The sequence below is a fragment of the Haliotis rubra genome, unplaced genomic scaffold (genome assembly GCF_003918875.1).
Source record: "Haliotis rubra isolate DU_JTF1 unplaced genomic scaffold, ASM391887v1 Scf292, whole genome shotgun sequence".
NCBI lineage: Eukaryota > Metazoa > Mollusca > Gastropoda > Lepetellida > Haliotidae > Haliotis > Haliotis rubra.
In genome coordinates this window covers 468909-492500 of record NW_025766960.1, presented here as the reverse complement: position 1 = coordinate 492500, position 23592 = coordinate 468909, and the positions used below count along the sequence as shown (strand labels likewise).

Below are 23592 nucleotides of genomic sequence, written 5' to 3'. Positions count from 1 at the left end.
GAGTTACCTCCCTTTCATTAACTTTACTTATTTTGAACTGTCTGCATGTCACATGTTGTGGGCGGAATGAGGCAATATCATGTTAATATGAACACATGGTTATATGGTCTGTATCAAACTACTTAGAGGATAGTTTTGCTTGTCAGATTCACACTTATCTCATGGAGAACTTAAAAAGAGATATACTGATAAAATGTCAACTTTTTAAGTAAGGGCATAGGAAAAAAATTTTTGTTGGACAATGGTTCTATTTACCATATATACTGAGAGAAACAAATAAAGGGACATAGGAAAATTCAAGCGTTCCTTTAATATTGTCCAGTTTTCGTTACAAGCTTTGAATAGCGCTGTGTAAGGAAATCTGAGAATAAACATAGGAACACTGCCTTGAAGTGGTGTTCCCTTTTTTGTTTCTCTCGGTATATTTTTTATATAGTGTGGAGTTGCGCCCCTTTGTCGTACGATGATAGTGTGTAACATTCGTCACCACTCGCCTCTTTCCGTAACCTCCAAGAAGGCTTGTCCCAGAATAACACGAGTTGGTCACGAATGTGTGTGTAACTGTTAGATTTTCTTATGAAGATTTTCGGTTTACAAACATCTTACCTGTGTTAGTTGGGTGTCATTACCATCGAGTTGAAAGGACGATTAACAATATTCAAATCAGCGTCATACCTAACTTACTCTTACTAACTAACTCTTATCTACGGTGGAGTAGCCTATTGCTTAAAGCGGTCGCTCGTCACGCCGAAGACCCGGGTTCGATTCCCCTCATGGGTACAATGTGTGAAGCCCATTTCTGCTGTACCCGAGATATTGCTGAAATATTCCTAAAGGCGGCGTAAAACTGAACTCACTCACTCACTCACTCTTATCTTTGTGACACATTTGTATTGACTGTTTCTCCTGACATTCAACAACGTTTGTTATCTATACTGAGAGGCAAAAGAAAGTGCACAGTGGTCGTTGCTTATGGTATTGATAGTTGAAAAACTTGTTTGATTTGATTTTGTCTATTTCACCATCACTCATTCCAGTAACAGTTTGTAAAAAGTAATCTGCGGCTAGGTATTTTTTGTACAATAGAATTGGTTCAATAAGAATAGGATAAGAAACGAATTTGCAAACACATAGTCCTTACCACGTTTTGAAATGTAAATTTCTGTAAAAAGAAAATCCCAAACAGATTGATTTTCGATAATATTTCGATTCTCGTCAGCAATTGTGTATTAGGCAAATCTTATTTGTTAAAGTTTGAAATATTATTATTCAAAGTTTGAAATATTATTATTCAAACTTTAAAACATGCCAAGCACCAATACATTCGTTGTATAAAAAGATGAAATCAACTGGTTTAGTTTCTTTTTTCTCCTTACTTTATGTGATTTATTGGTTTGTAGTTTAACGCCGCACTCAGCAATATTCCAGCTATATGGCGACGGTCTGTAAATAATCGAGTCTGGACCAGACAATCCAGTGATCAACAGCATGACAATTTATTTGAAGCGAAGCCTAACTTTTCGTATGTATTCATGTGTACATATCCTTTTCAGCATGAAAACCACATGACGCTATCCCACCTGAGACCCACCCACGGCCAGTAGCCGCCCGGCGACATCGGCATGGGGAGCGGCTTCAGCACTTGCAACGGCCCGGCGACGGTGGCCGTTAGGTCAAGCATCTCCAGGCATGACCAGGAGGGCTTGGCGCTGTCCGATTCCCACGACTCGGGGATCTCCGAGGTCGGGAGGGGCCGCCCTGGGGGAGTGGACGTGAGGGAACTGGAACGCCACTTCTTTGAGTCGAACCAGGAAGTTCCTGGCACCCCGAGGTTGTTGTACGGGTCGGGGACGCGACATCGACCGGAAATGGCGCCGTCGGACCATGGCAACAACTACCGCCTTCATCTAAGGCGGAACCACAGCTTGTCAGAGTTCGCCATCACGGAAGAAGACGAAGAGTCCACGCCCACAAGAACCCGGATGGTGAGACCAAAGAGTGCTAACGTGAGGAAGAGGCGTGGTCTGAAGTCCGGGAGAAGAAGATCCGGTACGGAGAAGAGCCGGAAGACAGATTCCCCAGGTGGTCTGAGCAGTGACGCTACTGACAGTGACCTTGACAGTGAAGATTCCGACGTCCTGTCCATACCGGATGAAACCGGTCCTTTCCAGTATGGACAAGGACCTGGATTGAACGATGACTGGTGGAGATTAGACTCCAGCGTTACGCGTGACCCACGTGACTATGGCAGCTTTAGTGTTCGCAGTGTTCACGATGTGAACATCGCCAAGAAAGCAAGTGAACGCTCAATATCCAGTATAATCTTGTTTGATCCAGTTTCTACTAATTCTGATTGGTGTGTCTTTACTAACTCGGATGCTGCTAACATTATACGAAAGGTAAGGTGAACAAAATATTTATTTATTCTAAGAAAGCAGTACGTTTTCTCAGAAGTAATTTGGTAATTTCATAAACTGATGCAGATCTATCAAATCCAAAATGTTTAAGTAGATAGATGATATTATGAGCACAATTATACAACACATTCATCTCAATGGAAGACAAGCCCAAAACACGTTCGATAAGGATACGCTACCCACCTAAGACTGGGGTTAGATGTAATCTTCGGCAACCCGTGCTTGTCGTAAGAGTCAACTAACGGGATCGTGTGGTTTGGTTGGTGCATGTCATCGTAACCAAATTGCGTGGTCATGTGGTTAATCACTGGATTGTTTTGTCCAGACTCGATTATTTACATACCACCGTCATATAGGTGGAATATTGCTGAGTGGTCAGTTAAAGTGCAAAGTCTGGTTTGCCAACAGTCTATTATGGAGCGAGGGTGGGGAGTTATTGTTGAAGTGCTCGCTCTATATATATCGAAAGCTCGGACACGGGTACCAAAGTTAGGTCATGGTGTCCTCGATGAAATACTGCTGAAACGGCTTAAATGAACCCATATTACTCATTCATGCACTGTTTGTGATTTTAAATCAAGACAAATGTTTCACAGTGAACGGTGTGTTTGTCCCGGATGCTGTGTGAGTTTGCATCAACAGCTTCATGCCATATTATATATAACCCATGGTTAAAAGACATGGAATGCCAACTAATACGCATGCCCAGTTGTTTTGAAGTGGTGTCACACTGTTCCGCCTTCTTCCATGCAGCTTTCTGAAACGGAGATCCCCTTTAAATGCCATAATACCCTTGATTCAAAGACTTGGAATGTCATCTAATGCGCATGCCCTGTTGTGAAGTGGTGTTAAATACTTTCCATCATTCAATGCACCTTCTTTTTAAAAGGAGACCTCTTTTAAATAACATCCCAAATATATCTTGTAACGAGTATGAGTGCATTAACAATGATTGGCGTGTTTCGCATGGCCCTGTTGTTTCAAAGTGTTCAACACCACCATTATAACATCTATTTTCAGGGTATTGCTCAATCAACACCAACATGTTTCTGAATATTTTCAGCTAGTTACCAAAATGCCACTTATATGTGAAGTGTAATACCGTTACTGTAAGTAGTTTTTCATGATCTGTACAAGCACTTCTAGGAATAAAGGCCACGGGTGGCCAAGTCGTCTAAGGCGCCGCAATTCGCTCTGCAGAGTTGGTTCCCTTGGTCACGCCAGGAACCTATGGTCATATGTTGTGATCCCGGTTCGTCCAGATTGTGTTTCTAGGTTTGGCACACCATGCTTATGGGCTTCACTAGAATGGTAAACGTCTGAAACCTACATGACTTCTGGCTTTCCTCCCTCGTCAGAGCTACAGAGAACTTTTGGTCATTGAGTTATGTACTCGCTTGTGTTCATCTCAAATGGGTATCCTAATATTCCTTTGAGTAATTGAGTAACAAAATAAATTGTACTCACCTCACTCAAACTCAATTGGGTATTTTGCTTTTCCATTCATTTTAAAAATATAATATTTAAATTTTAGTGTTTGTTATTTATATTTGATCTGTAATATGAGAAACGATAAGAAGGACTGCAAGTTGTCAAGTTCATGTCCTGAAATAGAACCTCTCAATATTCCTCAGTTATTTTATCTATCCACCGGTACGCAAGCTAAGATTTGACATTTTTGTGTGTGTGCGCATGTAAGATCAAATTTATTGAGTATTTACAAAAATTCAAGCGTATTGTACGCAATAGACCTAATAGGAATTGAGTTTTAACATAAATATTTGCGTAATTTACGTAGATACGAAGCATATCTGTACCTCTGCCTCGTCCATATACAACTGGACTTGAAAACGGCGTTTAACTCTACTCACTCACTTCACACGTCGATTTCTTTAATCTCTCTCTTCCTTCCTTCGTGTTCAGCAAACGTAGATATGAGTGAATTGTGGTAGTGGTCCACACACACACACGTTCTTTCCGAGTGTCGTAGATGGGCGTGGTTACGTCCCTTTATTTCCCTTTATAAGTAGCGAGCACATTTTCAACACTGATACTTTCGACTCTTTCTTACCAAACATATGGTCATATGATCGTGTACTTCCCTTTACGGAATTCTAGCCTCGGATTCGTTTTACGCAACAATCGTAACATACGACTGAGAGTATATATTACCTACGACAGAAATGGCGCAATGATTGTTATATGACACAATATCTTGTCCGAATTGAAAAACGGGAGTTTTTCCTATAGCTATTGCAAGTTTATGTTAAACCATAACGTTTAAATAGGGGTCATGGCGTTACGACGTTACATCGTGTTAAGTGTCTTGACTACGTTCCACTTAACAATCTTAACGCAACGTATGACAATATGATGAGTCTCTGTTGAATACATAGGTCCCTTCCCCTTTGTATAATTTGTAAACATAGCAGTTACGTCACTACGAGTCACTCAGATCGCTTTATGGACCAAGGTCCCGATTGTAACATTACGAACTGTCGTAACTATAGCTTATCATAGGCTACCCCACATGGGTACAAGGTTTGAAGCCCATTTATGGTGTCCCCCGCCGTGATATTGCTGGAATATTGCTAAAAGCGGCGTAAGACCAAACTCACTCACTCACTATCATAGGCTAACGAATGCCGTAGGATCGGGACACATGACTTACTTGCATCCTAGCGCTACGGCTATCGTAAGTGTAAGAGTATGTCAGTCATCGTTGCGCTGAGACCACTTTGAGCAGGTGGACTCAGGACATCAGTCTGAATGTCACATGTAATAATGTTTAAATGGGTTCTCCCCAACAGAACATTACAGAACTAGAAGAGGAATTATGGACGGGAGTTAAGGCAGCATCCGAGGACTGTCGTGGAGAGATGGGGGACTTTGTCCAGCTTGTACGGGGGTACCGGTCTAATTTCACTCGCCTCGTTCTGGAATACAGGCAGGCGTCGGAACCCGCCTCCAGCTGGACGAGGGACCCGGATGAGGAGGTAACTTTACCAGCGCTGACACCATTAGGACATGTAGTATAACTATCACTAATTATTATAAGTTTGATCACTGTTCTGCAGTCTCACTGAAATGTGATCTGCTACTCCGATATGATTGCTCTGCGTGAAGATCTGACGTGATCTTCATAGAAGGTTTTGGGGTAGGTCAAATGAGACAGACCTACCCCATCAGATTATTTTTAATGCGATATCACCAGCGTTTCATATGCTGAATCAGAATGAAAACTCTTAATTAACTTCATATCGAAATCAGGAAACATGTCTAAAACATATATCACGTAGTACATCTCCAAACATATCGAATGAGGTTTGAACGTCAGGCGTCGACAATGTTGTGTTTGATTAACTCAAACTAAATTGACAGAACAACAGAAATATGATTCTTGTTCTCGTTTGCCAAAAGGTATAGAAATAATTTGCAATTTCCAAGTATCTCAAAATATATCAGTCCTTAAAGATCTAATTGATACTGCAAATTTAAGTTACATTATAAAAGAGGGTAAGTGCGTATATAAATGCATAGACATTTTGTTTCACTAGACACGACAAACTGGGTGTCTGCAATATAGGTTTTCTTTGTTACTAAGGAAATGTCGTAGCATGTATTTTGGTTTCACTGTTTCGGTTTACTTCTAAGTTCCTGAATCAAAGCATCCGATACTCAGCGGTATTGTGAAAAATATGAATATACATATTGAAACAATCACTTACTCACTTTTTCTTGCAGAAGCTGAAGACGTTCGAGGAGCAATTTGCCGAGGGACTGTACTACCGCCAGGCCACACTCACCCGGCAAGAGTTGTCTACCTTTCTAGCAGAACATCTGCAGCGGATAGAGGGCCAGTTAGAGGCGGAAGTGTCTGGAGCTGGACCTCTTAGTGAAAGCGGAAGTGACGTAATGGGTGCTAATGAATTGTTGTCGTCGTCTGAAATTGACAGCAGATGGGCTAAGGGCACCGCCTCAAAATTACGGGAGGTACCAAATATTGAACAGGTACGTGTATTTTATGTCAAATGAAATTCCAATGATATAACAATAACGAAATATTAAAAAGATCTTCAAAGGCAAACTTTAGTCTGTGTTTTTTTCTCAGATTTATTAGGAGGTGATCGCTAAAAATTATCTTTTTTTCTTTGGAGATTTTAAGTGTATTAGTATTTTGTTATTATAAGAGGATGGATGGTGTGTGTGTTTATCAGTTGTTTAATGTCGCACTCAGCAATATTCCAGCTGAATTACAAATATTCAATTGATGAGATGCTGGCAAAAGAAAGTATGCATCCAAGTTTTATAGTGGTGACAGTGAAATAAACAAGACATGGTTATACGGTGGCGTTGTATTTCATACCTAGTGTTTGCCCTTAACCCTGAAAACTGCAGGTCCTAAGGACCCAGAACCATAAAAAGTTGTGGGTCCTGATCAGAATGTGTAGGCTCTATATTTTAGCTACAATATAAGTAATTCCCTGCAAACCAAAATGTGGCAACTAACTTAGTTAAAGAGTTTAATTTAGAAATATAAACCAGAAATTAATGAATGGTATTTTCTGCAAAATGTTACTCTTAGTTATTGGGGGTGGAAAAGCTGTCGGCCATAAGAACCTGTGGAAAGCAAAAAAGCTGTGGGTCCTAGTGGTTTTCAGTCGGCTTCGGGCCTAAAGGCCAACGTTAATTTCGAACTCTGTTCATCCGGGTATCACTGATGTGTTTTGGGCCTTGAGTTTGCAGTCTTGATAATGTTTTGATAATGTTTGTAATTTTGTTTTATCAAACCTAAATTATTTCAAGTGTATAACTTTTGTCGGTTTATTTGTTCATAGAGGAGCATAGAAAATTAGAAATAACACACTGGATCGTCAAAGTTCACTTTATTTTTTCTCTTGCAGTTAACGGATGCTTTGTCCTTAGTCCTAACTCGGAATCGCGTAGGCGTGACCTTAGATGACCTTCTTCCGCTCATCCAAAGCCATTCTCCACGTGTAAATGTACTTGTGAGTATGCCGGATTTATATCACTCTCAGGCAGTCACTCACTAACTGTTGATCACTGGATTGTCTGGTCCAGACTCGATTATTTACAGACCACTGCCAAATATCTGGAATACTGCTGAGAGCACGTTAAACAACAACCAACCAACCAAACAAACAAACAAGAAAACTATTAGCTACACAGGCACGTGTTTAAGTAACACTCACTCAACTCGCGGCGGTGGGGTAGCCAAGTGGTTAAAGCGTTAACTCGTCACGCCGAAGACTCGGGTTCGATTCCCCACATGGGTACAGTGTGTGAAGCCCATTTCTGGTGTCCCCAGCCTTGATATTGCTGGAATATTGCTAAAAGCGGCGTAAAACTGAACTCACACAACCACCTATTCACTCAACCCCACCACTCCCTCAACTCATTCATCCAGTGTGACGACCAGGCCCATTGTCGTTGAGTACCGAACTCGCAGATTAATGGGTATACGTGATACCTCAGTCAACCGAGTTCACCCTGTCCTAATGTCCATGAAACAATATTCTGTCACGACATAGGAACACTTCTCACCGCGAAGTGTGGGTAATACGGCTTGATCCTCTTTAAAGAGGATCAGATCATCATGGACATAAGAAAGCAGCGAAGCCATACCGTCAATATAGACCCTCAAATAACCCCTGGCAACGCAGCAGTGCTAGGCACGTGGCTAAATGCACCCTCTTGCCCCGAACACTCTCCGTGCACTGATAGTCATTTAGCCTCGTACCAACTGCACAATGGGATGTTTACAAAGCAGGTGTAATTTTACTGTTAGTCACGACCGATTGGTGAAATCGCTTCCCCTGGTCACGCTCAATCTTACAATCTTACAACCATATTATGTGATCAGAATGACTGACGGGTGGCAATCATGTTTTTTTGTCATTCACCCAGTGGCTAGGCCCCACGCGGACTTGTTTAATTAGCACTGATCTGACACGAGGCTTAACCAAAGTGGTGTAGATGGTATTGTCAGCTGACAGCTGCTTTGAAACTGAGACTTCAGCAGACGACATTCCGAGCAGACGACACTGACGCAGTAACTCATCGCAGCATCGGGTAGAACACCTTTCGTTGTAATGTGAAGTTCGAGGTGTTCAATTGTGTTGTGGATAGTAATTCACTGGAAAAAGTGAGGTGTCGTAATCGTCATCTGATGCTTTGAAGCTGAGACTTCAGCAGACGACATTCCGAGCAGACGACACGGATACAGTAACTCATCACAGCGCCGGGTAGAGCCCCTTTCGTTCTGGTGTAATGTTCATACACGTTGTGTTGAGTAATTCACTGGTGTCATAATCATCATCTGAGACCATTCGAAGAAGACGTGGATTTTAAACTGCACATACACAAGAGGACATTTATTTGTTGTCTTGATAGTCCTCAGTGTGTTAGTTAATGAGACAGCCAGAGGAGCAAGACAGGAACTACATGTATGTGTGAGCACTAGCATTATATTCTTTATGACTCTGACCTCTTACGTCTTTCTTGCGCTTGATAAAGGCAGACGACACCCCTCAGACGACCTTGGTCAGCAGACGAGAGTTTTATTATTTTACACTTTGCATCTGGACACATTGTATTATTGTATTGTGGACTTCTATTTACTGTATACATTGTAGGATCATTGAATTCGTAATTCAGTGGGTTTAGTTAATATATTATCACATCGTGCAGACGGCAATAGACCCAGAACACTGTTCTCTGTCAAATTTAATTATATTCATTAGTCATAATCATGTGAGGTGAGGTGAAATGAGGTGAATGGGTTTATGGTCGTGCTTGAGAATATTTCGCTCATATGACGACGTGCATGCGTTTGTATGTGTATCTGCGGCTGCTTGTACTAGCCCAGACTGAAGCTGGTTTTATAGTGCTAGCCCACTGAGATACCATGCCGCAGTGAAGCATGAATACCCCACTCAGACACATTATACTGACTCCGAGCCGACCAGTCCTTGTTGTACCCATTAATGCCGAGCGCCAGGCAGGGACCAACAAGTACCATATTTTAACGTCTTTTGGTATGACGCGGTCGGGGATGGAACCCGCGACCTACCGCTCTCCGGGCGGACGCTCTAACCACTACACCACGGAGGCGGTTTCATGATCATGTATACTGAGTATAATGTATAATGTACTTTCTATATCAGACTCTACACGTATGCCTGTTGATTTGAACCGGATATGAGTTTTATTGTTTGAGAGTTAATTTATTGCTGTGCACGAAGATGTACCTTGCTTGGTGTTCAGGAACAGTTTAAATTTAAACACCAAGTAAATGTACCCGCAGGTGTTCCAAGATTACCTGTGTAGCCTACACCGATGACTCCTTTTCATCTAATGATTGAGATTAATAATCCGATACATATTAGAATTGTCATAATAGAAAATACCTCCAATTTAACGTTATAGGAATTGGGTGTTTTGACCAGACTATCTTTGATCTTGCTGTAAATGAGTTTAGTTCATCCAGTCAGATCAGTGTTAGACATTCAGAGCTCATTCATAATGTACTTTCCACAGTTTCAAAGGTGAGGCCGAATCAGCTGATGTTCAATCAGTTCAGTCAGTACAGATCTGTGTTCTGTTTGAGGAAACTGATTGAAACCAGGGCCATGCCCGAGTCAGAGGGAACGCCCAGAGGCTTCTGTGAAGATACCGATAGTTGACACAACTCTTGAATATTCTTTGTTGGCAGCCTCTTTGATCCTAGAAGGTAGCTTACGAACGATCGTATAGAACTTGTGATACCACTCGTTACTTGCTCTATCCTCGGGGAAATAGTTCAATATAATAACAGCCTAGTCAGAAATGCTTTATTCAATTGCAGATAGGTACAATGGTAATTTCTGTGGATGCTTCGAGGCATTATATTTTTCTGAAGCGTTTGTTTCTTGAGTGAGTGGGTGAGTGAGTGAGTTGGGTTTTACGCCGCTTTTAGCAATATTTCAGCGGGGTACACCAGAAATCGGCTTCACACATTGAACCCATGTGGGAAATCGAACCCGGGTCTTCTGCGTGACCGTTTCTTGGGGTGTGCTAGTGACTGGATCCTCGTCTCGTTTGCTGAATCCAAGTCTCGTTTGAGGGTGTTGCACACCGTGTTCTGACGTCATGGCAGTCAGCAGGAGGGCGGGGCTGCATCAGACTAACCAGAATTATAATGTAATAAACAAAAGCATCGTAGCAGTTCAGTGTCGTATGAAAAACATGATCTCAATCGATCATCTAGAACATTTCACAGATGGTAACCATTCCAGTGATATCGATAATGAACACTATTTGTGATCAGACTAGTTCCCTATGTATGTTGCGCAGTACGCACTCTACCAATGGAATCAGGCTGAATTGTAACCACTTCTCACCATAGTTGCCTCTTCAAACATGAAAGTTTGGATCCAAAGCAATCTCCGAATACCTATCAGTCAGACATGTATCTATCGTACGGTTATCTGAAAGTAAAGGCTCCATCCCTGGGTATTCCTTATATAGCCAGACCCGTGAAGATCCGGGGTAGAATAGGTCTTCAGCAACCCATGTGCTTGCCATAAAAAGGCGACTATCTTGTCGTAAGAGGCGACTAACGGGATCGGGTGGTCAGTTTCGCTGACTTGGTTGACACATGTCATCGGTTCCCAATGTCGCAGATCGATGCTCATGCTGTTGATCACTGGAGTGTCTGGTCCAGACTCGATTATTTACAGACCGCCGCCATATAGCTGGAATATTGCTGAGTGCGGCGTAAAACTAAACTCACTCACTCACCTTATATAGCCACAATCTTGTGGCTGTATAGAACCTCGGATAACTCGAAGTATTTATGTAGGCCCCTTCAACATCGAGAAAACAACTGTATATCAATACATCTACAGTTATATTTCAGAGCTCCCCTCAAAGGAGAGATAGCTTTAACGCACACCATGCCTTGGGTTACATGAGTTCTCAACGTGCCTTTAGGGATTGTGCAGATAGTATAATTTAATTTTCATGATTTCAATAACAAGACCCATGGGTTTTGTATATATATATATATATTACATATATATATATATATATGCGAATGATCATTGATAGTAATGCAACATGGCTGTTGGTTTTATTTGCTCTGATGATCGGGGTTACAGTTTTAACAAACTTTTTTTCTTGTAGGGCGTGCGTGACCCAAACCTGGAACTGGCCAAAAGCTTGGTAGAACGTTCACGGCGTGGTCAGGTGTCACGGGAGGAGCTCCAGTCGGCAATAGACGTCCACCTGTCCGAGTCACCAGCTGGGCCGCGGAGGGCGGTCTGTAGCGCCAAGCCTGGAATCCAAGTGAGTCTTCTACAGTTTCTAGATCTGGAGTTGAGAGACACGTTCACTCACTCGGTGTCTTCCTCGACACTCAGCAGTTGAACAATATCCAGCTTTGAACAATATTTAAGTTTTATTGCGTCGTCAAGAAATGCGCCAAATAACTCAGGATGCCAAAATAGAGAAACAATACCAATGATTCGGGAAAATCAGGGTTGAATTTGTAACGGATTTCCAAATTGATGTACGAGGTGTAGACCCTTAGAATATAGGTGAAGCCCAAAATAGATGCTTATGCTGTCACAAACCAAGGATGATAATCAGAGCTAAGAGATTCGAAGCAATCATAGATAGTGGAGACTGTCACAGCAAAGGGACGCATCTCTGGCGTTCAGCCAGAACCATCCAATCCTCTCTGACATTAAGAGAATGCGAATATGTTTCTGTGGTTAAAGCTGACTGCTGACTGGCTGAGTATGGTTTTACGCCGTTTTTAGCAATATTCCAGCAATATCACGGCGGGGGACACCAGAAATGGGCTTCACATGTTGTACCCATGTGGGGAATCGAAACCGGGCCTTCGGCGTGACGAGCGAACGCTGTAACCACTAGGCTACCCCACCGCCCCATTGTGGTTAAAATCATCGTGTTATCGTCTGTGAGGAATGGCAAGACTCTTAGATTCAATAGTATTGAATGGGTGGACAACCAAATATGAAACATACTCATAAATATATGTCATGATGTAACACTTATGTTTTGATTATCATTTTCCATACGTTATGATATTTCATTGTTACTTCTATTTCCATCAAAGACATTAAACTGGAAATTGCTCGCATTTTCCAGCGTTAATTGCAGTCTGGTCAATATTGGTCAAATCTGGTTTTCATGTTGACAGGTCGGTGGCCATGTTGACCTCCATATGGATCTGACCAGTGAACGGAGCAGCGTGAGGTCATCTCGACCTTCCACCGTGAAGAGTCAGGCCAGTACCAGCCTCATACAGACTAAACTAGTGGAGGTGAGTATACACAGACTAAACCTGTGGAGATGAGTATACATAGACAGACTAAACTAGTGGAGGTGAGTATACACAGACAGACAAAACTAGTAGAGGTGAGATATATGGACAGACTAAAAGAGGTACAGGTGAGTTTTATGGACAGACTAAACTAGTAGAGGTGAGATATATGTACAGACTAAACTGGTAGAGGTGAGATATACAGACAGACTAAACTGGTAGAGGTGAGATACATAAACAGACTAAACTAGTAGAGGTGAGACATATGTACAGATTAAGCTAGTAGATGTGAGATATACAGGCAGACTAAACTAGTAGAGGTGAGATATACAGACAGACTAAACTAGTAGAGGTGAGATATACAGACAGACTAAACTGGTAGAGGTGAGATATACAGACAGACTAAACTGGTAGAGGTGAGATATACAGACAGACTAAACTGGTAGAGGTGAGATACATAAACAGACTAAACTAGTAGAGGTGAGACATATGTACAGATTAAGCTAGTAGATGTGAGATATACAGGCAGACTAAACTAGTAGAGGTGAGATATACAGACAGACTAAACTAGTAGAGGTGAGATATAGAGTAAGAATATACAAGTAGAGGTGAGATATACATACTAAACTAGTAGAGGTGAGATATACATATACATACATACTAAACAAGTAGAGGTGTGATATACAGACAGACTAAACTGGTAGAGGTGAGATACATAGACAGGCCCTGCTACCTGAGGTGTCTGACTGAACTAGTAGAGGTGAGATATACAGACAGACTAAACTTGTTGAGGTGGGATACGAAAAGAGTCTAAACAAGTAAATTAATAGATGTGAGATATATAGACAGACTATACTAGTAGAGGTGAGATATACAGACAGACTAAACTAGTTAACCAGTAATGCATTTTAAAGATTATGATATTACAATATTTGAATTCCGCACTACGCGCTAATTCCACATGTTCCCTTATATTTTTCGATGAGTATATTTTCTATCGATATAAGTTTGTGATTTTGAAATGTAGTCACTGTTTGACCTAACAAAACTGACATTTTGATAGCTCTAACCCTATCAGGCATGTTTACAAGACCATAAACGACTGTACAGAGACTAAATCAATATTAAAACCACTTAAAAACGATTAACTCTTCTTCTACAGCCGTAAGCGTGACGTGGACAAGACTTAAATTATGACGGCGCCACACACGTAGGTGTTTCATGGGCCCGAAATAATTTTGGCGCAGAGATTCGGTTTTCATTCAGTTGTAGAACAACGTAGATGCAGGACGTATTTGGTTCGATTTCAATGCAAAATGACGTCCGAAGCACACAATGGAAGGTTTTAGTGAACGATATACAATACCTGGGTAGGTCGGAGTTATTTCGGGGTAAGAATGGATCTTAAGTGCCTCGCCACACCAACGCGGCTATCCGTGGAGCTGGAGTTTATACGTATAAATCTCATTATCTGTACACAAAGGGTCGCTGCTTTGGTGGCTTATAGTGAACTCCGGCCTCTTGGCGTGAGACTACCAACGTGGAATGCCACTGGACGTGGTATGGAAAAGACTTGGCCTTGAATACAATCGGCAATGTCCAATGCTAATAAAATGACACGAGTTGTCAAGAATGATATGTATGTGTATATGCATTCGCAGCGGAATAACCCGATTGTGTCCGAATGAGTGTGTTTCTAAGAAGGGCATTGCGGTTTATGTTGAAGGCAGTGTGATATCGGATTGAATTGTTAGCCATTGCGGAAGTGATGATCGAGGACACCTATTATGATTGTTAATAGCTTTGTTAATGTGTTAATTCTGACATGGTTGGTTTAATGTTCTTTTGGGTATAGGGATATGCTGTTAACAAATAATCACAAATCTATACAGTCTTTGAAAGGTGAAGCGAATGTTGTTTTGGTGGACGATTAAGCGTTGATTAAAGTGGAGATCGGAAGATTCGTATTTATCGTTTGAAAGCATTTACCCTCCTGAAAATAGGCCGCCATGATATAGCTCGATGTTGGGGAGTGCGGCGTAAAACGACAGTGCTTTTAGAAGGAATGAGTGAAAAGTGAGTACTTGTTACTGAACGCTGAATCAGCAGTTTCGTAAACTTCAATTTTGATACAAAAGCTTTTGTTTTACCTTTTAACAGCTTGACATTTGCAAATCGATATGTTGATGTCATAGAATCCCTTTCTGCGCAATGGTTAAAATGTTCGTTTCGATCAATTTTTAACTGAGTTAGCGGAGAATGAATGAATGAATGAATAGATATATGAGCAACGAAACCTATACTATTATCATAACAAATCTCTGAGAGTCCATTGTACACTCATTCTGTATTATAAGCATGGGTTTATGGATCACAAACACAGGCAAAGGCACGTCAATCCGAACAACGACAGTAACATACGACAGAAGTTAAAAAAGACAATTGCATCGAATATAATTTGGAGCACTGATATTTGGAATCGCCCATCACACGTTCTTAAATATATAGATACTAACTTGTAAACTTTCGTACCGCACGAGAGTGAAGGTTTAATAATACCGTTAAATAAACAGGAGGTAGGATGTGTCCAGTGACGGGTCGCCCATGGTTGTCGGGGATGACAGGGTACTGACACGGTATCTGTGCCACCGAGTCCGGGAGGGTGGGATCCCCAACCGTTAGACAGACATTGAATTATAACCACGACTTAGCAGGGGGTCTGGGGAGCGATCACACACTTTCCCAGAATGTTATTCAGATTTAAGTAGATTTTAGTCCACAGCACACTCGGGTTTAATCCTCAGTTATGCTGGCGAGATTTGTCGACTACAGCAGAACGTCCTGCTTCACTCACGGCGATATACCTCGCCCAACCGTAACGACTCTTTTGTTTAGTGTGTGTACTGATATGTATCGTATAGGTCTATGTACGTTGGTGTAGGTATTTACAGGGTGGACACAGGTCAGGTAAATGTTCCTCGAACCCCCATTCCGTGATTTACGCCAGTTTGATTCAGTCTGTGTTTTCTGTTGAGTATGCAGCGCACGTCCGTCTGTTTCAGTGTTCTGTAGTGTGCTATGTCTATGGTGTCGGGTTTGTATTGTCTCAAACGTTTAATTCTGCGACATTAATGGATATATTTTGTGTCGTATAAGTAACATGATATATGCTTACATTGTCTCACTTAGGCAAACGAATGTCTATTTGAATGTCCTGTGAATCAATATCTGAGGCCGTTCACGGTATGTTCCCATTTCATTTAGGAACACATGTACTTTATAAATCCATGTCGTCAGCTTGTATTGAGGCGATAGTTGACATGTATTGTGTACCGGTTTCAGCGTAGTGTGTTTGGACATTAATATTCTAGTTTGTCTTTAGACGCAGAACAGGTGCAACATTGACGGACTTATTGAGGCAGGGAACCCTCATGGAAGTGCATATTAAGGGTTATGAAATGAACCCAATGTGTGGGTGTTTCAAGCGTTTATATAACATGGCCAGTTGATCAGCGTAGTGTGTTTGTACATTAATATTCTAGTATGTGTTTGGACGCAGAACAGGTGCCACATTGACGGACTTATTGAGGCAGGGAACCTTATGGAAGTTCATATTAAGGGTTTGAAATGAAATCCAATGTTTCAAGCGTTCAGATATCAAGGCCAGGTAATTTTGAGACACTGCATGTGATACATGTGGGTTGTGTGTGTGTGTGTGTGTGTGTGTGTGTGTATTTAGAAGCAGTGGTTGTTGTTGCTAGAAGTGTGTAAAATCGTTATTCTTTAAAGTGTATATATTTGTTGTTTGTTTCCAGATGGACGTCAAGCAGAGGTTGCGACCCGACAGCGGCGTTGTGGTGACGTCCTCGTCGTCAGGCAGCTACTCCAGCTCTGAGAGGAGCCGAGACAACGACGTGGACACAGCGTCTCTGGACTCCTCTTGGATCTCAGCCTCACTACAGCTATTGGACGGGATACTTAGGGTAAGACAAGGGAGGGGGTCGGGATGTGATGGGAGGGGAGTCGAGGGGGTGGAGGTGGGTGCGTAGAAGGTTGTATAAAGAAGGATGGAGAGAATGTATAAAATATAAGTCTTTGTGGTGTAGGATGGTATAGGTTTGAGTGATCACATAAGTCGTGTCCCTTCCTCTCTTCTCTCTTTTACTTTCCTATCTCTTCTCTGTATTCTTTCCTAAGATGTATAAAATTGAAATTGCATGTATGTAAATATTAGTGAGAGGATATTTTAAGTTGGATAACTTGTCCCCAATCCCTTTCACATTAGTGAATAAAATATGTTTATATAAATCAAATAGGTTTGAGAATTGTGCTTGCGTGCGTGTGTGAGAGATTGCGTGTAAGTTTGGGCGTGGGCGTTTGATAACTCAAGAGCCATGGGGTGGCAGAAAGTGGATGAGTATGATGCCAGTACATGGATGTAGATGTAAGTATTCGAGAGTTGAGATACATTTATAAAGATGATATGATGCAGATTGAGGCATGGGGGGGCTGTTGGCTCGTTGGGGTGCACAAACTGATATAACAGTGTGAGGGATCTACACTGTTTAATCTCAATATTCGATTATTCAGTGAAACACTGGGAGGGACATGCTTTTGGATCGGTAACAACATCATAGCACGTTTAGGTCTAAATAAACTGTATTCACATAAGTGAAGCGGATTGTGGCCAGGTTCTTACAACTGATAAAACCTCTCTTCACACACACTATATACATGAATAATAAAACAATGTACCAGAAACTGAAAAAGGTGATAATGATGAAAGCGCGTTTGAACATGACCTTCCTGTTCTAGTGGGCAAAGGATGCTTGAAAGCATCCGTGAAGGTACTCCTCAGACGAGAAGTCATCTTCGAGCCAACAAGTCTATATCCATGGCCCAAGTCCATGGATCTGGTCATACTATTACAAGAATTCACGTCTCCACCACTTCTCAATCTGTTTTAGGTTCGGACCGAGCAGCATGACTCGATGAAGAGTCTCGTGGCGGCCATAACACGTGACTGTGAAACACCCCACGTGAAGGCGCACGCCCTTTACCGATGGCTGGCCAGCCAGAGTCTAGAGTACTACAGCAAGTCGACACACAAACCCAGCACCCCCACAGGGAAGATGAAGCAGCTGGCTGAGAAGAAGATGACGTACGCCTCGCTCTACCAAGAGATGACAAGGTTAGCAAATGATGAAGTCTTTGTACGCAGGTGTTTTCCAGAAATTACCATTAGGGTGAAGGGTGACGTGTTAGCTAACTGGCTTAACATCCCGAGTTTGGTTCCGCATATATGCCTAGGTTTGAACTTAAAATGAAGAATATGTGTATCTAGCAAATGTTAAGTTTCTAGTTTCTGTTTCTGTTTGATCTATATTAATCTAGCTGAATATCTATCACATAGAGCTATCCATTAACAGCCTGTCAGTAGCGCCCGAAGCTGAAACTGAAACAGTTGAACTTCACAGAATCTCGTACCGACCCTCCAGAACAGTATGGATACAACGAAACCTCACTAGCTTGGGGTTTAAAACTTATGTAGTTTCTCAAAGTCCTTGTCGGTACTATGTACTGACTCCAGGACTCTGAACTATGGATAAAACTACGAATAGGTAGAACATTATATTTCTTCGGACTCGATTCTTTTCCATAGGCACTTGAACATCGAAATTTGGAGGATAACTTACGAATCTTCTACAGGATACCAATTAAACATTTAGAACCAAACCACAATGACATCGTTTCGGATGCCATTTATGATTTTCGCCATTGATGCCTCAATAATGTAATGTTCAACCATATCTTGTCAAATCCTTTACAACAAACTGATAACCTATCATGTTTCGTTGTTAATGTTTAGAAAGGGTATTATGCGTATGACATAATCAATTTTGCATGTTTGTGAGTTAGACGTTTTGCCTTTGTCAATTAACCATGTTCTGTGGTTGTTGTAAGGGTAGAGATCTTTGTCCGTGGGAATGCAATCATGACTCATGTCATCCAGATAACCTTTAACTATATGTGCAAGGAAACCCAGCACTGAACCCCCTAACAAATGAATACTGCTTTGTAGAATATTTGTAACATGGTTAGCAGTGGCAATAAGGCAGGCAGATTGTGTTCTACCCAATATAATATATTCAGAAATACTCGTTTTAAGAAGTGAACACGAATGACCAGTAATAGAAAGCGCAGGGCTGGCAGAACCTTTGCTTCACGACGCACTGGAGGTACAGGTAGACTAATGTGAGTGACTGCTCAGAGGTGCCTTCTTATAACATGGCAGATTGTGGGATCAAATCCTGATTCGCCATGGCTACATCTCCCTCGCCATACCCGTGTTCGTTGGTTTTATTAACGTTGTAAACATTTGAGACATGTATTACCAGAGGTTTCCCTCTCACAGCAAGTTGATATAACTGAATCATGGTATCTCTCTGTCCTAATGTGTAAGTCCCATTTAATGCATACAAATAACAAATCAATCTATCCAAAGTAAATAACCCAAATCAATCAAATCAATAAGGATGAATAAACCTTATATCCAAGCCTTTTGTTTGAGTATAGTACACTGGGATTGATCTGTTGTGCTGACCATGGTCCATGACATTACATATTGACCACATTGTTTACCTTCCAGGTGTGCGGGTTTGAAGTGTGAGCTGGTGGAGGGTGTGGCCAAGCATAGGGACTACCTACCAGGCGACCCAGTCACTGTACAGGCATGCCGGCATGTGTGGAACGCCGTTTTACTGGACGGTCAGTACCGGCTAATGGACGTCCAGTTTGGGGCTCAGCCTTTTAAATATTTCGTGGAACATTTTTTCCTGGCTCCTCCGGACGAGTTCAAACTGTCCCATCTCCCGAACAACCGGAAGTGGTCACGAATGTCACAGACTACGACAATGGAGGAGTTTGAGGGGACACTGAAGACGTGGCCAGCGATGTTTGCTTTCAACATTCGCCCTTTGAGCATGAAAGCAGTGATGCGGACATATGATGGGAAGTTGAGTGTGACGGTGTTGCTGCAGAACGTTGCCGTGACGCCAACGTTGCAGTATCTAGGTCCTGGTCCTCCCCAGGATTCAGAATCGTTGTTGTATTACATTGATCAGGAGATCCGATCTGTGGACAATGCGGAGACGTTTCACCTGAATCTCCCCAAGGAGGGGACCTACTACTTCACCCTCCTGGTCCATGATGTGGAGGAAGATGCGGACATCCCGGCCCTTCAGTACAGGATAGATTACACGGATGAACTACTGTAAGCTGACAGGCTGTGATACGATAAAAACATCGTGAAGTCTTCATTTTTACACCGTGGTCTAGTAAGGCTTACGTTATAGTCGGGACGACTGTGATAAGATAAAACATCGTGACGTCTTCATAATTTACACCATGGTCTGGTAAGGCTTACGTCTTGGTCGGGAAGACTACTTTCACGTAAGCAGTTCTTGGATGACGCATGTTGGAGCGATACATATTTCGTTGGAAACAACTGTGCCAATTAGAGCCGGAATGATGGTTTGTAATGATGGTGCTCTGTGACCACATGTCGGCAGGAACATTTGGAACTGAAAGTGTACATTGGCTCCATTTACGTAAGCACGTTCTTGGGTGCCGAAATGCATATTGGAGCGATTGTCTTCGAAACTATTTGGTCCAGTTAGATTCGGAATAATGGTATATAATCAAGATGGTGCCTTGTGACGGCAAGGCGAGCGTGGACTAACTTGCAACTGAAAGTTTACGTCGATGCCATTACGTTCCGTACTCCAGAAGACGAATGCTGAAAAGTGTCCGCGAGATTCTTGTTCTACCCAAAACCTTTGGTCAGTTGAAGCCAGAATTGTTTCTGATGTTGATGGTACAGGTGAGACCTCAAAGTGGTCGTGAAGAGATTTCTGCTGATCTGTTATGTGTTAGGTTGCTACTGCAGGACAGTGCTGCTAGTTATAGTATATCTGGTCCCGATTTCTCGAAACAAACTTAAGTACTCAAATTTGAGAAAACACAGGAAAATGCATTTCCCAGAATGCACTGAAATCGATATCAAACTCAAACATGGTAGATAATTTGAGTTTGGTTGATAAATTACTTAAGTGTTGTTTGGGCTTATTTATGTTAAAAATGCAGTTGAGTTAAAAATTCATCTGTTTGAAATTGTCAAACTCAGTTTGAAATTTGAGTAAAAACTTAAGTTTGTTTCGAGAAATCGAGGCGAGATTGCCCAATGAATGACCAATGTGCCGAGTAATGTTTGGATTTAAGGACGGCTGTTTGTGAGAATGCATGTTTGTGGGATACGCGCCAGTGGTCTAGACATGTTAGGACCTAGGTTGTGGTGTTAGACGACATGGTTCGATGCCAGTTAGCTTTTATTATGCTGTGTTCACATATATGATTATACATGTTTGAAGAGACCAAATATCAAATGTTTCGACTGAAATGGTTTATAATACGAAACACGTTCCAGGCAGGGAAATTGTCTTTGAATATATTACAGACCCTGTTGTACTCATTTGACTCAAGCTGTCAAATCATCAATTCTTTGAAACGTCAGTAAAATCTCCGAGAACGCAGCACATCGCTCGAAACAAGGAATGTTTGTTTACCGTAACTCATCCCTCGATAATCTTCAGGGTATACGTTTCAATTTATCGTAGCTTATACCCTGTAGATAATCGAGGATGGCCGTAACTGTGGTATCTACAGTACTGACATATAATCAAAATATAGCTTTGATTGTAGGGCTCCAAGAAGTGGTTCGTAGTTCATGTTTTTACATATTGATGAATGCTCAGAAACATGCCCGGTTTTATATCCTGGATTGGATAACGTTTGTTATGTTTAGTCAAATTAAACGTGCTTGAATTCATATAGACAAGAGTTAAACACTTTATAAAATCTCTGAGAAAAAGCCAACTGCACCAAACGTCTGAGACTATGTACAGGCATGTGTTTTTCTGAATTACTAGCAATGTCAGCTGATGTTATATTAGCTTTATAGCCAGTTAAATGCGCAAGGGGAAGTTGTCGATGCCATATATTTTGAATATTGTTCTCTTGTTTCTTGATCACAAAACGTTTACATAAGAGGTCTGGTGGCTAAAGGTACTAATTTACCTCTTCCTTTTTCAAAGCAATTTGATAGTAAATGGCATTAGTTGTTTTATTAAAAGACTAATGGTTTTCGCTTAAGTACATTCATTATATCATATGCTAAATATCTACGTAAAAACTCTCTTGTGATGAGAGGGCAAAGGTGGCCCAGTCCTGTAAGACATCATAATTTGTATTGCACAGTTGCCGCCCTTATGCGTGCCAGGAACGTATGAGCATTGGTTCGAATCCCATATACGCCGTGATTATATTTCCGGCTTTGTCAGCACCATAGCAGTTCTTGTGGATTTTACTAAAGTGGCAAAGGTCTAAGACCTGTTCAGCTTTCCTCCAACCTGTTCCTCCATCATTCTGTGATTTTAGCGCGAAATACTGTTGAATGCGCCTTTAACAAATTCACTCGCTCTCAATCTTGGGATTATTTCTGAATGATTGGCAAAGGTGTTTTTTTGCAATTGCGATTTTATGTCCACTTCACCATTAATTTTCCTTTCATACAAGACTGTCTCACAGCAAACAGCGTCAGTCTAACTCTCGAGTGTATTTAAGCAAGGTCCCATATCTTCAATATTGACCACACTAATGATAAAGACGACACTTTCTCGAGCATTGCTTTCCCAATGCTTTACTCAAAGCTTTGTATTTTTACAGTCCACTTACAACGTGTTTGCTGTTTATACAATCTTGACATATTGTGCTCTTTTTACGACTGATTTCCAGTGTGTAACAAAGATTCCGTCCAAAGTTATATATATATATCTAATTGTTCATGTTTGTGATTTGTTTGTTTATTACAATATACATCCGTCCGTATTAAGAAGTCAATACAGCATGCCGTCCCGTTTCAGCAAATATGCGCCATGTTAGTCTCGATTGTTCTTGAATTTTCACGTTCATGGCAAACCTCAGGTTACAACGCCAAAACGTAACAGGGTACATTTACCAGCCATTCTGTTGCTAGACCAAAGTCAACTTAACACCAAATTTGTCAGATGATTTATATATTTTTAACCGTTAAAGTTACCTACATGGAAAATATACGTTAACATTGTAGATTTTCTCAACTATTCGAGTCATTTTCATGTGTGACAAATTGTTAAATATTTTATTTTGCTATTTGCCTCAACAAATGAAATATTTGTAATGGAAATAGCAAAGAATTCATGATGGTTCTATGAGATGATACAGACAATTTTTCGCCCTTGAATCAAGTTCATACGCTGGTTCATTCATACGAGCCGAGCATATGGAACTGGTTCATTCTGACCAAAATTGACACTGCCTGGTATCAAACTCATAATCAAAACCTTCAATAAACTAGCACCTCAGCAAGCAAAACCAAAGACGTAGCATTTGTGACATCCTCGATAATGCAGTGGGGTATATCGCCATTCTACTATGGTAAATGCCTTCGATCTCTTTGTTGTCATAGAAAACGCAAATTATATCTCATATATTGAGACAGTTCAGTTACTTAAATAAAAACGAAATACGTGAACACGCCTATAGAGGTGAAGATATTTACAAAAATAGTCATGTAAACAGAGACAGTGTTGGGCTCTCCCATGTATAGGCGGATCCAGAGGGGGGTTGGGGGTGCGCACGCCCCCTTTTGTGCCATTGAAACTCAGGTGAAAATGAAGTATGCACCCCTCCTTTTCTCAATAGTGCCCAGCCCCCCTTTCTCAAAAA

At 41.4% G+C, this 23592-nt stretch overlaps 1 protein-coding gene across 1 annotated transcript in view; it reads left to right on the top strand.

Moving 5' to 3' along the window:
- Nucleotides 1–20106, top strand: part of LOC124282084 — a 68942-nt gene extending 48836 nt beyond the window's left edge. The window contains exons 2-10 of the mRNA XM_046718057.1: nucleotides 1554–2399; nucleotides 5228–5413; nucleotides 6162–6428; nucleotides 7322–7426; nucleotides 11604–11765; nucleotides 12646–12768; nucleotides 16584–16751; nucleotides 17736–17959; nucleotides 19418–20106. Coding sequence (XP_046574013.1) covers nucleotides 1623–2399; nucleotides 5228–5413; nucleotides 6162–6428; nucleotides 7322–7426; nucleotides 11604–11765; nucleotides 12646–12768; nucleotides 16584–16751; nucleotides 17736–17959; nucleotides 19418–20045 — 2640 coding nt within the window. The 5' untranslated portion in view covers nucleotides 1554–1622 and the 3' untranslated portion in view covers nucleotides 20046–20106. The remainder of the gene's footprint in view (nucleotides 1–1553; nucleotides 2400–5227; nucleotides 5414–6161; nucleotides 6429–7321; nucleotides 7427–11603; nucleotides 11766–12645; nucleotides 12769–16583; nucleotides 16752–17735; nucleotides 17960–19417) is intronic.
- Nucleotides 20107–23592: the final 3486 nt, after the last annotated feature.